This window comes from Arachis stenosperma, chromosome 4 (genome assembly GCF_014773155.1).
Source record: "Arachis stenosperma cultivar V10309 chromosome 4, arast.V10309.gnm1.PFL2, whole genome shotgun sequence".
Lineage (NCBI taxonomy): Eukaryota > Viridiplantae > Streptophyta > Magnoliopsida > Fabales > Fabaceae > Arachis > Arachis stenosperma.
Window position 1 is genome coordinate 44,044,594 of NC_080380.1, and position 15,059 is coordinate 44,059,652.

Consider the following 15,059-nt stretch of genomic DNA (forward strand, 5'->3'; position numbering starts at 1 on the left):
CTCGTCACAGTCATTCAATCCCAGAATCCTACTCGGAATACCATAGACAAGGTTTAGACTTTCCGGATCCTCATGAATGCCGCCATCTATCTAACTTATACCACGAAGATTCTGTTGGGGAATCTAAGAGATATGCGCCCGGCCTAAGGTAGAACGGAAGTGGTTGTCAATCACGCGCGTTCATAGGTGAGAATGATGATGAGTGTCACGGATCATCACATTCATCAAAGTGTTGTGCAACGTATATTTTGGAATAAGAATAAAAGAGAATTGAATAGAAAGTAATAATAATTGTATTGAAACTTGAGGTACAGCAGAGCTCCACACCCTTAATCTATGGTGTGCAGAAACTCTACCGTTGAAAATACATAAGTGAAAGGTTCAGGCATGGCCGAATGGCCAGCCCCCAAAACGTGATCAATAACCTCTTAAGATGAAGAATAAAACAAAACTGAGACCAAAGATGAAACGTGGTCAAAAGACGACTAATACATTAGTAAAAAGTCTTATTTATACTAAACTAGCTACTAGGGTTTACATGAGTAAGTAATTGATGCATAAATCCACTTCCGGGGCCCACTTGGTGTATGCTTGGGCTGAGCTTGATCTATCCACGAGCTGAGGCTTTTCTTGGAGTTGAACTCCAAGTTATAACGTGTTTTGGGCGTTCAACTCCGGATCATAACGTGTTTCTGGCGTTTAACTCCAGACAGCAGCATGTACTTGGCGTTCAACGCCAAGTTACATCGTCAATTTCCGAATAAAGTATGAACTATTATATATTGCTGGAAAGCCCTGGATGTCTACTTTCCAACGCCGTTGAGAGCGCGCCATTTGGAGTTCTGTAGCTCCAGAAAATCCATTTCGAGTGCAGGGAGGTCAAATTCCAACAGCATCAGCAGTCCTTTTGTCAGCCTTATTTCAGAGTTTTGCTCAAATCCCTCAATTTCAACCAGAAATTACCTGAAATCACAGAAAAACACAAAAACTCATAGTAAAGTTCAGAAATGTGAATTTAACATAAAAACTAATGAAAACATCCCTAAAGTAGCTTGAACTTACTAAAAACTACCTAAAAACAATGCCAAAAAGCGTATAAATTATCAGCTCATCAATGACAGAATATATTGGATCAAACTCCTGAGCCTAAAACACTCACGACTTGCTTCATGAATCGCTAGTATTTCAGCATGATTAGAGGAGGTTGCTGTAATCGTCTATTTCGTGGACCTCCATGATATAGTTGTACCACCATCTGTGAACAGGTTTCCTGTTTGAGATCTTCCTTTATGTGGATCAGACAAGTATCCAGCATCTGCATAGCCAACTAATTGTGATTTGGATCCATAGGGATAAAATAATCCCATATCAACCGTTCCATGAAGATATCGAAAGATTTGCTTGATTCCACTCCAATGTCTTCTGGTTGGAGAGGAACTATACCTTGCTAGTAAATTTACCGCGAATGATATGTCAGGTCGCGTATTATTAGCAAGATACATTAGCGCTCCAATGGCACTAAGATATGGTACTTCAGGACCAAGGATATCTTCCTTTTCTTTCTTAGGACGGAATTGATCCTTTTCCACATCTAAAGATCTTACGATCATTAAGGTACTTAATGGATGTGACTTATCCATATAAAATCTCTTCAAGATCTTTTCTGTGTATGTTGTTTGATGAATAAAGATCCCACCTTTGGTATGCTCGATCTGCAGGCCGAGGCAAAATTTAGTCTTTCCAAGATCTTTCATCGCAAACTCTTCTTTTAGAGTTTTAATAATTGTTAAAATCTCTCCAGGAGTTCTAATGATATTTAAATCATCAACGTACACAGCAATAATAATGAATCCAGATGTAGTTTTCTTTTTGAAAACACAGGGGCAGATATCATCATTCTTGAATCCGTTTTTGGCCAGATACTTAGTAAGACGATTATACCACATTCGTCCAGATTGCTTTAGACCATATAAAGATCTTTGCAATTTGACTGAGTATAACCATTGTGAATATTCATTGGATGGTTTAGATATCTTTAGTCTTTCAGGGACTTTCATATAGATATCCCGATCTAATGAGCCGTATGAATAGGCTGTTACCACATCCATTAAATGCATATGCAGTTTATGATATGCAGATAAAATGACCAAATAACGCAATATTATCGCATCCACTACAGGGGAATACGTTTCTTCATAATCTATACCGGGCCTTTGTGAAAAACCTTGTGCCACAAGTCGGACTTTGTAGCACATAACTTCATTTTTCTCATTTCGTTTTCTCACAAATACCCATCGGTATCCAACAGATTTTACATCTTCTGGTGTACGAACTACAAGTCCAAAGACTTCATGGTTTGCAAGTGAGTCTAATTCAGCCTTCATGGCTTCTTTCCATTTTGGCCAATCATTCCTTTGTTGACATTCTTCGACTGATCTTGGCTCAAGATCCTTACTTTCATGCATGATATTTAATGCCATATTATATGCAAATATTTCATTAACAATTGTCTTATTTCGGTCCCATTTCTCTCCTGTAAATACATAATTTATCGGGATCTCATTATTTTCACAATTTTCAGGTACCTGAACGTCTTCTTGCGTTAAAATTATATCAAAATTTTGGACAACTGCATGTGTCTTTACAGTGTCTTTTTCAACAGGAATAGTATTTACCTCTTTTCTCTTTCGAGAATTTTTATCTTTGGAACCGACAGGCCTGCCACGCTTCTGGCGTGTATTTGCTTCAGTGGCTATTTGTTCTACTGGGACATCAATTCGAATTGGGGCATTTTCCGCTGGTATATAAAATTTGGCTATCCTCTTTGTATCGGAAAATGCATCAGGCAATTCATTTGCTATTCTTTGCAAATGTATAATCTTTTGAACTTCTAGTTCACATTGCCCTGATCGAGGATCTAAATGCATCAACGATGATGCATTCGAATTAAGTTCCTTTTCAGGAAGCTTATTCTCTCCCCCTAATATTGAAAATTTTGATTCATCAAAATGACAATCCGCAAACTGGGCTTTAAATACATCTCCAGTTTGTATTTCAAGATACCTCATTATAGAGGGAAAATCATATCCAACATATATCCCCAATTTTCTTTGGAGTCCCATTTTAGTGCGATTAGGTGGTGCAATGGGAACATATATCGCACACCCAACTATTCTTAAATGGGAAACATTTGGCCACTGTCCAAAGGCTAATTGTATAGGAGAGAACTGATGGTAACTCGTTGGCCTCAAACGAATAAGTGCTGTGGCATGTAAAATAGCATGCCCCAAACCGAGGTTGGAAGATTTGTTATCATAAGTAAGGGTCTAGCAATTAATTGGAGGCATTTAATAAGTGATTCTGCTAACCCATTTTATGAGTGAACATAAGCTACTGGATGTTCAACACTTATTCCATTATCCATACAATAATTATCAAAAGCTTGGGAAGTAAATTCACCAGCATTATCAAGACGAATTGCTTTGATTGGATTTTCTGGAAATTGTGCTTTTAATCAAATAATTTGAGCCAGTAATCTCGCAAACGCCAGGTTGCGAGAAGATAATAAGCACACATGTGACCATCTAGAAGATGCGTCTATCAGGACCATAAAATATCTAAAAGATCCACACGGTGGATGAATAGGTCCACATATATCACCTTGAATCCTTTCTAGGAATTTAGAGGACTCAAGTCCAATCTTTACTGGTGCTGGCCTTAAAATTAACTTCCCTTGAGAACATACAGCACAACAAAATTCACTAGTTTTTAGAATCTTCTGGTTCTTTAGTGAATGTCCATGAGAGTTTTCAATAATTCTCCTCATCATGGTTTTTTTTCGGATGACCCAATCTATCATGCCAAGTTATGAATTCATTTGGGCTAGTAAACTTCTGGTTTACAATGGCATGTGATTCCATTGCACTAATCTTGGTATAATACAACCCAGATGAAAGTGAGGGCAACTTTTCTAATATAACATTTTTATTCAAATAATGAGTTGTGATATATAAATACTCATGATTTTCCTCATTCATTGTCTCAATATGATATCCATTTCGGCAAATATCTTTAAAACTCAACAAGTTTCTTCGAGACTTGGTAGACAATAGTACATTATTTATTATGAATTTTGTTCCTCCAGGAAACAAAATTATAGCTCTTCCGAAGTTTTCTATCACGTTGCCTGAGCCAATAATAGTATTAACATATTCTTCTTTTAGTACAAGATGGATAAAATATATATCACTTTTAAAAATAGTGTGCGAACTTGCACTATCCGCAAGGCAAATATCTTTAGAATATGCCCTTGCCATTTTTCTTCAAAGACAAATGATAATAATGATAAAATCAGTAGAAGTACATGCACAATAAAATTATTCACATGAATACTTAACAAACACATACACATATCAAACGATTTCATCATTGATCAAATAACCAATATTTCCTTCAGAATCCTTAAAGAAATTAGATACATCATAATGAGTGGTGAAATTTTCATCATTTGAAACAAAATTTGTTTCTTTTCCTTTGTCATCCGTTTTCAAGGATGCTTGATAAAGATCAACTAGGTGCCTTGGGGTACGACAGGTACGTGACCAATGGTATTTTCCACCACAACGGAAGTATTTATCCTCAATTGATATACTTTGCCCATTGTTTTTTTCTTTATCCCGCTTCTGGTGAGATCTTTTCTTGTGAACATAATTTCTTTTCCTTCCATAATTTTTTCTGTTATCAAAATCTTGCCATTTACCTCTTCTGGGGATATAATTTGCTGCATTTGCTTTAGGAAATGGGATGGCGCCAGCTGGACGCGCTTCATGATTTCTTAAGAGCAACTCATTGTTGCGTTCAGCAACAAGAAAGCAAGAAATTATCTCAAAAAAATTTTTAAATCATTTTTCTCGATACTGCTACTGCAGGAGTACATTCGAGGCATGGAGGGTTGAGAAAATTTTCTCTAACACATTGGGCTTGAGAAAATATCACCGTCTTTTGATGATTGTACATTTCTTCAAGGTCTTTCCACAGATCTGCAGGATCTTTTAATGTGGGATATTCATTTTTCAATCATACGTCAAGATGACGACGAAGAAAAATCATGGCTTTGGCTTTATCCTTCTGGGATGTATTATTTTCAGCCTTAATGGTATCTCCAAAATCCATTGAATCAAGATGAATTTTAACATCTAGTATCCATGATAAATAATTATTTTCAGATATATCAAAAGTATTATATTCAAGATGAAAGAGATTCGACATAATAAAAATTTGTTACCTAGAGTCTTCCTAAAATTTCGCTAGAGCTTCGTGCTGATAACGTGTTATAAAATAAATAAAGAAAGATATAATAAATATAAAAGTAGAAGTAGAAAATCTAGTATTAATATTAGCTAATATAATAATCTCAATATAATAGGAATAATTTATATATCTATAATAAAAAGAGAGAGAAATGTTAACAATGTATAAGGAGGAGAGAGGAATACTTTATTGCTGCGTATTACTTTCAGAGGCTTAATCCTCTATTTATAGATGTACATAAGATAATTTTTTCAAATGCTTATTAAATGTACCTTGAAAATACTGAACCACATAAATAAGCATCCACGTAAGTAATCTTATCACAACAAAAATTTGAATCTTTTCTATAAAACCATTAGTTTAAATAATTTTATCAAATTGATCATTTAATCTAATGTTTAATGATATAAAATTAATTAAATAAATGATCATATTTCAAATTCCATTCACTCGTTAAACTAATTTCCAAATTTCCACTCAATTCAATTAGTCTTCCATAATATGTAATGTTAACCACATTTGTTTCTTTTCAATTTGTCATCTACACTATAGTATTCACACGTTTGTGAATGATTTTTTGGTATTTGTGGTAGTTCTAATCCCAACAAAACTACTATTACATTGTAAATCTATTGTAAGATTTTAAACCTCATAAATTTGCAATATAATTTTAAAATGAATTGAAAACCCTCACAAAACTTCATTGTTCCTTTAATCCTTTTCGAAAACATAGTTCTTTACAATCTCCACACTTGAGAGACAGGGAAAAACCCACTGAAATAGAATGTTCAATTCTAGTATGATAATTGATAAGTGATAACGTGGGAAGAATTAATAATGAGTTTACTTTTTCAATTGAAAGTAGGTAATGAAAAATATTAATAATCGCCATAAGCCACCCAATTCAGATAAAATTTTTGTAATATTGACGATGGCACCAAAAGAAAAAGGGGGAGAAAAAGAAAAAAACTAGTATTTTAATAAAATTAAAGCAACAATAACTTCACATCTGCTCCACCTAAAAATGCCATTGACACAGTGCCAAGCATTCATTCAATTCAATTCAAGAACACTAAACCATGCAAAATGCAACTAAAACGGGCAACCGATTCTCTAGAAAAAGAAAATTGACATTTTTACACCACCAGTTCTTTGCTCAACGATAGCCACTCAATGGGTCAGCCGTCTTGCCGGTTCTTGCATCAGTCCATGCTTTTGCAATTGTTTTCTTCATCTCATCATCCCCTTCCTCGTACATATTCTGCAATATTAAAAATTTAAAATTCATGCTTAGTATGTCACATTCAGGGTTTTCCGTATCAAAGCCAAGAAACTACAAATACATCTTTCACTATAATTAGCCATGATTAGCTACAATAACTTATATCACTAAGGAATTTGAATCTCCTAAAGTGGAAAAGTTATAAAGAGAACACGTTAAGGACTAATCACCATTAAACCATAAACCAATAATTGATCTGACTATTTCATTTTGCAATTATCTTCACTTTAGGAAATCTGATTCAATACGAAGAATAGATAAACAACATTGGCTAATGTGCATCACATAAGCCCTTAAATCCTAATAATATATCTCAAATTCGACTTTCGGAAATGGGAAAATAGCAATAAATCATATTCATTATTAAAAAGGAAAACAATAAAACAGAATCTTACCTTCATTAAATCCATGATTCCTGCCATTGGGTCTTTCTCTTTATCCAAATTAGGCTTCAGCTGTAAGATTAACAAAAGAAAGTTACCACTTTATCCTATTGATTAGCAGGGAAAGAAGCCAGTAAAGTCAGTCAAAAGAATTACAATACAATACCTTGTCCTCTTTTAAGTGCAAATCCATCCAATTTCCTTTGGAAGCCTTGACCAGGGTGATAACCACCCTTGTAGGCTTGACCAAAATCTTGCATTTCTCTGGCACTATCTCATCATGCAATTTTGGTATTGCACACCGGTAGTTCTTCCCTAGAATGTCGTGGAACTTAACATCAAAGGATGTTGGCTTAAACTCAGACTGAATCTTACTCTCATCAACTCCCTCAAGAGAAACATATATCTGCCATCCAAAAAATTAAAATAAAATAAAAGCATCATTACCACATAAGTCTCATGCTAATAAACATAGTAGCAGTAGCAGATAACCTCAACTATGTCAAATATTATGGTAATATAAACAAACTCCCTAAGGTATTTATCCAATATCCATATATTTCTTTTGTTTGCAACAAACGATTTATGCTCCTAATATATCCTCGAAGACATACTCCCTACCTACTAACATGAGTAAAATTGACCATTTTTTAACCAGAAATATGATGAGGCCAATACTTTTTATCAATATTAGCCAACACTTTGAACTAATACTTTATTTTTATACTAATAGGATTTAGTATTTAGTATAAACATACCTTTGTTGACCAATTTGATCATGTAACATCGCTCTTTTTGAAAATTAAGATTTCAATACATTGGAAATATCTACTTGAGTCAATATTTAGGAATACTGTAATACAAAAATACTCGGTACACAATAAAAATCAGTTACTAAATCATTGATTCACACATTTTTCATCAGTTACCAAAATAATCACACCTATAATAGAACTTGTTTATTAACTTGTTTATAGTAATATAACAAAAAAAACTGAGATAACAAATGCATATTTCTAGTGACGTCGCACGATTGACGTTTATAATGTCATAAATCTGTTTCCTCTGATAGCAGCGTCCACCATGAGTAATCAAACATGTGATTAGCACAAGAAAAAGGCATTACTTGTTGATTACATTCAAAAACCGATGATTACCTTAACTTTATCGTTATCCTGATCCCAACTGAAGGATGCAAGGGGAGAATAATGGATTGCGGCTTCGGATGGAACCCTAGTTGCGGTTGAAATAGGTGCTGGAATCTGCGAAGCCTTTCCAGAAGACGCCTCTGATGATAACTACAAATAACGAACAAAAAGCAATGACGAAGAAATTAGATTTCAAAGTATAAAAAAAAGGGAAAAGGAAAAACATATTTATTATCTCTTTTTTAAGAAAAGAACCTTCTCGAGGTTGCGAATCTCGTTGGAGAGGATAGAGAGGGTTCGGGGTCTTTTGGCGATGCTGTGGAGGTGACGAAGCTCTTCCAAATCCAATGATAGCTCTTCCGCCATTTCCTCTTCTTCACCAAATCACAGTTACAGTGGTGTGTTTAGTGTTGTTATGGACTTTTGAGTTTTATACACGATGCTGTGGAAAATGCTAGAACCTACATGGTAATTATACTACAAAATGACGGGCATTTCGGGCTGTTTGGATTTTCTTTACTAGGGGTTCTGAAAACTGGATCGGACCGGCCGATCGTACCGGTCCAACCACGAACCGGACACTAATACGATTTGGTTTGCTCCCGGCCTCCCGCCAATCCCAAACCGTTTAGAAACCGCTGAACCGGCTGATTTCTGGGTGGTCGGATCGAACCTGTAGCCGACGGGTTCTCATAAAACGCCGTCGTCAAAACTCAAAACCTGATCTCAATCCCTCGTTTAAACCGAACCCTAATAATCCAATACACTACTACACTCTCCCCTCCTCCAGCGCCGTTATTCCAGTCTCTCCCTCAACCCTCAGACTCAGCCCCTCTCCACTCTCCTCCTCAGCGCCGCTCAGCCCCTCCACCGTCGCAGTCCCTGGCTCACCCTTTCCCTCCCTCGCAGTCGCAGCGGCCGTCGCCCGTCGTCCTCCGTAGAACTCGTCCGTCGCTCTCTCCCGCAGTCACACTTCGAACCCGTCGCCCGTCGTCATCTGCGGAACTCACAGCTGCTGTCGTCCTCCGCGGTGCAGCGCAGTCAACAGTCGCATTCCTCCACATCCTTCACCCAGCTCTCTGAAACCCTGCATCTATTTTTCTTATTTGCAGTTAGCTGTTGAATTTCAACCTTCCTTTTTTACTTATAGTTAATTTGTTCTTTTTTTTTTTTCGGATCTGATCATTTGGTCTTGGTTGTTATTATTTTTTATTCTGATTTCTTGTTATAATTATTTGTTCGCGGTTCTAATTTTTTATTTTGGGCTTTGGCTCTGTTTTGAATTTTGTTTCTGAACTTATTCCTTATTCTGATTTTTAGTTAAGATTATTTCTTCTTCTGTTATGTTTTTCGTTTGGGATTTTTTCCTCTAAACTGTTCTTTTATTGAGTTGACAATAATATTCAACACAAAAATATTCAGAACATTATTATCAGCAAGGTTATTAGTTCCTCACTTACCTTCAGAACATTTTGAGGTTCTAACTTTCTAAGTTCTAACAGTAAATTTGTATTTATTTATATTTTATTTATTATTTTATTTTAAAATGATTTGTTGGTTGGACCAACAATTTAACCGGTTAGGCAGAAAATCAGTGAACCAATAATTAAAACAATTTGATGACTCGTTCGGTTTTCACAATCTATTGTTTCCCTCTATGGTCTATATACCCAAAGAAGAAGATTCTAGAGTCTAGAATTTTGGAGTCATCACTAATATTAATACTTTATAGGACATTGTAATTTATGAGTGTCTTAATTTATTTTTTCTATTAAATGAATAAAACTTTAAATTATTTTTAAAAATATAAAAAATCAAAGAATATATATTTAAATAGGTCTTCAAAAAATTTTGCATTAAATAACAGAAACAGTTAGGAGTGATTATTAGACAATTAGTTTGGTTGCATTTGTTCCTAATTTGTGAGATATATAATGAGGAGTTTTCTCTCTGCATAACAGAGTGAATAATACATTCAGTGAATTGATACACAATAGAATTCAACACACGTATATCCTTTCAAAGTCTTTCATCATCTAACTCTATTATTTATGTTCATGTTTATGTAGATGATTTTTTAATAACAGGGGACAGCCTATGGCTATTTCTTTTTTTTTATTCAACGGCTGCATAACATTTTTTCTTTAAAGAGCTTAGGCATTTTTAGTTATTTTTTAGGAATCGAAGCTAAACAACTTGATTCAAGTGCATGCCATTTATGCCAAACCAAATACATCTGTGATTTACTTGACAAAACTGGCATGCTTAATGCCAGGCCAATCCCCACTCACATGATTACAGCAGAAAAATTAACAAAAGATGGTGCTGTTTTCTTTCGTGATCCTACACACTATAGGACTGTGGTGGGTGCTCTCCAATATTGCACCCTCATTAGACCTGAGATTTTCTATTCAGTAAATAAAGTAGCACAATATATGCATAATTCTCTTGAAACTCATTGGAGGGATGTTAAGCGAATTTTGAGATACTTAATTGGAACTATTCACTCCTGCACTAACTTGAGAATTTTTGCTTTTTCAAATGCAGATTGTGCTTCGGATATGGATGATAGACACTCCACTTCTGGTTATTGTGTTTACATAGGAGCAAAAAATCAAGTGCTGAAGCAGAGTTTAGAGCCTTATCAGATACTACTTCAGAGATTGTTTGGCTCCAGAATTTGTTATCTTATCTTTGTAATACAACATTCCAACCACTCCAGTTATATATTGCGACAATACAAGTGTAGTTCAATTATTTCACAATCCAATTCTTCATCATCGAAGCAAATATTTCGAATTCAGAGTGCATTTTGTTAGGGAGAGAGTGAACCAGCAAAACTTACATATAGTTAATATCCCAGGCACAGATTAAATTGCTGATATCTAACTAAACTCCTCTACTTATCAGTCTTTACTCTTTACACGCTTCAAAAACAAACTTAAGGTCACTTAAAGAGTGCCCTTAAGTTTTGGGGGGTGTGGGGGGAGAGATAGGACAGAAGAGTTGAACTCCAATAACAGAAACGGTTAGGAGTGGTTAGACAATTAGTTTGGTTGCATTTATTCCTAGTTTGTGAGATATTATATTATGCAAAGAAGTTTTTTCTCTGCATTACACCGGGAATAATACATTCAGTGAATTGATGCACAATAGAATTCAACACACACATTTTTTCAAAGTCTTTCATCATCTACTTTAGGTAGAATCAAGATTTTTTTCAAATAACTCTTGTATATATTCCCAAAAAAAAAAATTAATATCAAAGTCCTTTAACTTTTTATTTAAAACTTAAAAGATAAATTGAATTTTCTATTATTATTCACGGTTATGGTAATCAATGACGGAGTTTGAAACAAAATTTTGAAGGGCCAAAAATTTAACATTAAAATTTAATAATAATTTTTTTATTAAAATAAAATTTATAAATATAATTATTCTTTAAGTTTGTTATTAATAAGATAATAAATAAATAATTCTACAGATAAAAAATATAAAATAGTTTATAATGGTACTCTTTAAATTTTTAGTGACTTAAAATCTTCAATAATTGAATCAAAACTAAACTTTTCAATAATTTTTTTCTCAATTTCTTTCTTCATTATTTTTATTGCTGAAAATGATCGCTCTGTAGTAGCTGTAGAAACTGAAAGAATTAATATCAGACGAATCAATCTATCAATTAAGAGAGCTTCTTGTTGAATAGAGAGCTAAACTGCGAAATGTGAATAAAAAAGTTACTAATAAAACTGTGTGCTTTAAGTTATAATAAAATATTTCAACCAATTTAACTATTTTTTATTTTTTAAAAAAGTACTACTAATTTTTTTATAAAAAAATTGGGCAACTAAGCTCCTCCTGATGGTAATTAAGGTGACTCTTTCTATTTGCATTTACTCAATTTTTGCACAACAATGTGACTTTCATTTTTCTCGTTTCTGCGTCTCTCATAAAAGTGGCGATGCCGTGGGCCCCAAGTTACATCCGGATGAAAACTACTTTTTGTTGAGCTTAAATTCAATTCTATCTACGTGGGCTTAGATTACTGAACGAGACTGAAAAAAAAAATAATGTAACGAAAAAATTAAGCATTTTATAGTGCATGTATATTAACTCTTATTAATATCTATGTATTTGAAGTTTCCAATTTAGAATATTAGAGTAAATTTTTATAACCGTGTTTACCTTTTATAGGTTTTGATCATGAAATTCTGTTTCTAAAATGCGAAATATACCATCAGATGTAGATTGTGTTTTGTTACAAAACTGATATTTACTGGCTTACTGCATTTCTTTACAATTAACAATCTTGGCAAGCCATGATTCTTGTCCCTTTTTGTATAGAATGAGGTGGTGAGTCCCCAAGAAGCATCTTCCGATCACAGTTAGCTAGGTAGTAACAAATTCTAGGTCTATTCACTTTCTCTTCTCTCGAGTCTGTTTAATCAAAATATTCTGAAGCTGCTTTTGCAACTGTGCTTTTATTTGCTGATTAGAGGCCAAGTTTCTATAAACACACTCCTTTTCAGCCTGCAGTTCCAACCTTCTCTTTTCTGCCATAGCTATCTCCGAATTACATGAATTCTGGTTGTTACCTTTCAGTTCAATGAAAGATGACCTCAACTGAAAATACAGAACACAATCCATAGCTCAGTTCAATCTCCTTGCAATGCACCATATTAACCTCACATTTGCTGCACTTTATGCATATTGATAGCATGATGAAGCAATGTGATGGAAAGCTGAAGCTAACATTCCTTTTAATCTAATATATGGAAGAAGAAGAAGGCAAATAGATCTCACAGATGATCAATCTCCCAAATAGTTAGCCAATTTCATTTTAGCAGGTTGTGGGAGCTAGTGTTTGACATATATATCACACATTTCTTGAAAAAGAAGGATCCAACAAATTTATAAAAGAACTAAACTTTTACCATACTACTGTGTACACGGAATCAGTCACTTATATAAAATACACATTAAAAATGAGTTAAACAACACATGTATAAATACATATTTGATTTAGTGGCTGATTTCGTAACATTTTTGAAGCTCTTATATACACCTAATGTATATGAAATTTATACACAAACGACCACCTACTACTTTAAAAATCTTCTGAATAAAAGTATGTTGTTATCATATATTATCACAATAGTTGAAGTTATTAATTCAACCACCTAATTACCTTAAAAAACTTACAAGTAGATGTATTCGACTGTATTACAACACCGTGAAAATGAATTTTATATTGATCTCAATAATTTGCAACAATCTCAGAATAATTTCATATCAATAATCACCAATATAAATTTTTTCATGAAATGAAAAACAGTAGAAATGCTGCATCAAATTGTGATGACAATGTTACCTCATTTACTCTATTCCTCAAACCCTGAACGTCCCTTCGACATTTCACCACAAACTCGTCAGCAACCTCCTTGAATTGCTTCATTTCCACCATCTTAGCTTCGTAAAACCTATCCCTCTTTTCCCGCAACTCCTCAAGCTCATCCACCTCGTTCTGAATCGACCTAAAGTGCCAAAAATCAGTTCCAATTCCAATCCCAGAAGAGTAATTAAGGGAGGTGGCATTAACCTGAACATTTGGGAGAGGGAATCGTATTTGGCTTCGAGGTTGTGGATTTGAGAAGTGAGAGAGAGAAGGTTGAAGTTCTGGGAAGCAATTTTGTGATCGAGAAGGAAGCATCTCTGTTCGGTGGCTCTGATGTTGGCGAGCTTGGAGGCCAAAACGCGAGACTTGTTTGCTTGCAACTCTTTCTCCGCCTGCAACGAACAAGGGCTTGATTACGCTTCGTTTTGTTGGATGCATAGAAAATATTCGAAGTTTCAAACAAGAATGGAACCTGGAGGAGAGAGAGGCGTTCACATCGAGTGCGGTCCATGTGGTGGAGCCGTTCCTGGAATGCGGATGGAAGCGCCATTGTTGCTTGCTTCAAAGAGAGAGACCAAGGGCGAAGAAGCAGCCTAACTGGTATTTCAGTCACTCTGCTTCTGTTGCCGTGCAATATAACTATACATTTGATCTTCTCTTTTGTCTAGGAGAAACTCTTTTGGGCTAGGAATTTTTAAGGAGTTAATAGTTAAAATGTTCCTAAAAGATAGTTCTATGTTTATTTTCGTTTTCGAAAAATAAATTTAATCAAAATCGTCATCGAAAGATTTAAAATTAATCACGTTAGTTTCTCCGTTTATCTATCACTAACAACGTTAATTTTGCTGACGTGACACATGAGTTTTTTTTGTCAAGGTTCAAATCATTAGAAAATTGGAGCCCAAACCCAACGATCTGACCTGGAGATCAGAGACTCTCCTTCTACTCTATGCATCTCAGCCTTCATGCCAGTTCTAACAGTTGTTAGCTCCTTGTCGATGTCATTTTTCCAACCGTCACCTCTCTCTCTCTCTCTCTCTCTCTCTGAGTGTTTAGGTCGGGTCAGCATCTAAAATTGGAGCAATCTCTAGCCTAGCAGTAGAGGCAGAAATAATTAGGAATATCATGATACTTGCAAACAATTTGGGGTTACATAAAGTACTTATTGAATCAGATAGCTTATCTCTAGTGCAGAATTTAAAATCAAAGAGCAGGGTTGAGGACATTGATCCAATATTGTTGGACATCCTATAGTTGGCAGGGGAGGATGACAAGTTCGGGTTCACTTGGACGCCAAAGGAAGGAAATAGATTGTTGCACGAAATTGCAGCCATGGAACTCGGTGGAGCGCAGGAGCAATTCTGGACGATTAACCCGCCCCCTGAACTCAGGGTAGTGATCCGACACGACGTTGAGAGTCGCCAGGGAGCAAGGATCGAGCGGCGTCAACAAAACCAACAGCAGGGGCAGCAACAGATGATGTCAGGAGCCACGGACGGAGGAGCATACGTCTGAAGAAGCTCAGATCAGGGGAGGAGACC

General features: G+C 35.2%; 2 protein-coding genes across 3 annotated transcripts; both read right to left on the reverse strand.

The window, feature by feature from the left end:
- Nucleotides 1–6,269: 6,269 nt before the first annotated feature.
- LOC130977044 (uncharacterized) lies at nt 6,270–8,615 on the reverse strand. Its single transcript, XM_057902043.1, has 5 exons — nt 8,379–8,615; nt 8,133–8,273; nt 7,142–7,381; nt 6,988–7,047; nt 6,270–6,571 (listed from the first exon to the last, which is right to left on the reverse strand). Exons 1-5 carry the CDS (start codon nt 8,487–8,489, stop codon nt 6,467–6,469), a joined length of 657 nt encoding a protein of 218 aa, XP_057758026.1. The 5' UTR covers nt 8,490–8,615; the 3' UTR covers nt 6,270–6,466.
- Nucleotides 8,616–12,365: 3,750 nt separating this feature from the next.
- LOC130976982 (uncharacterized) lies at nt 12,366–14,165 on the reverse strand. 2 transcript variants are annotated; one of them, XM_057901967.1, is made up of 4 exons: nt 13,991–14,165; nt 13,723–13,910; nt 13,495–13,657; nt 12,366–12,746 (listed from the first exon to the last, which is right to left on the reverse strand). In XM_057901967.1, exons 1-4 carry the CDS (start codon nt 14,066–14,068, stop codon nt 12,540–12,542), a joined length of 636 nt encoding a protein of 211 aa, XP_057757950.1. In that variant the 5' UTR covers nt 14,069–14,165; the 3' UTR covers nt 12,366–12,539. The 2 variants fall into 2 exon arrangements, with proteins under 2 accessions (XP_057757950.1, XP_057757951.1); XM_057901968.1 differs by having other exon boundaries at nt 13,495–13,647; nt 13,723–14,079.
- Between the last annotated feature and the right edge of the window lie 894 nt (nt 14,166–15,059).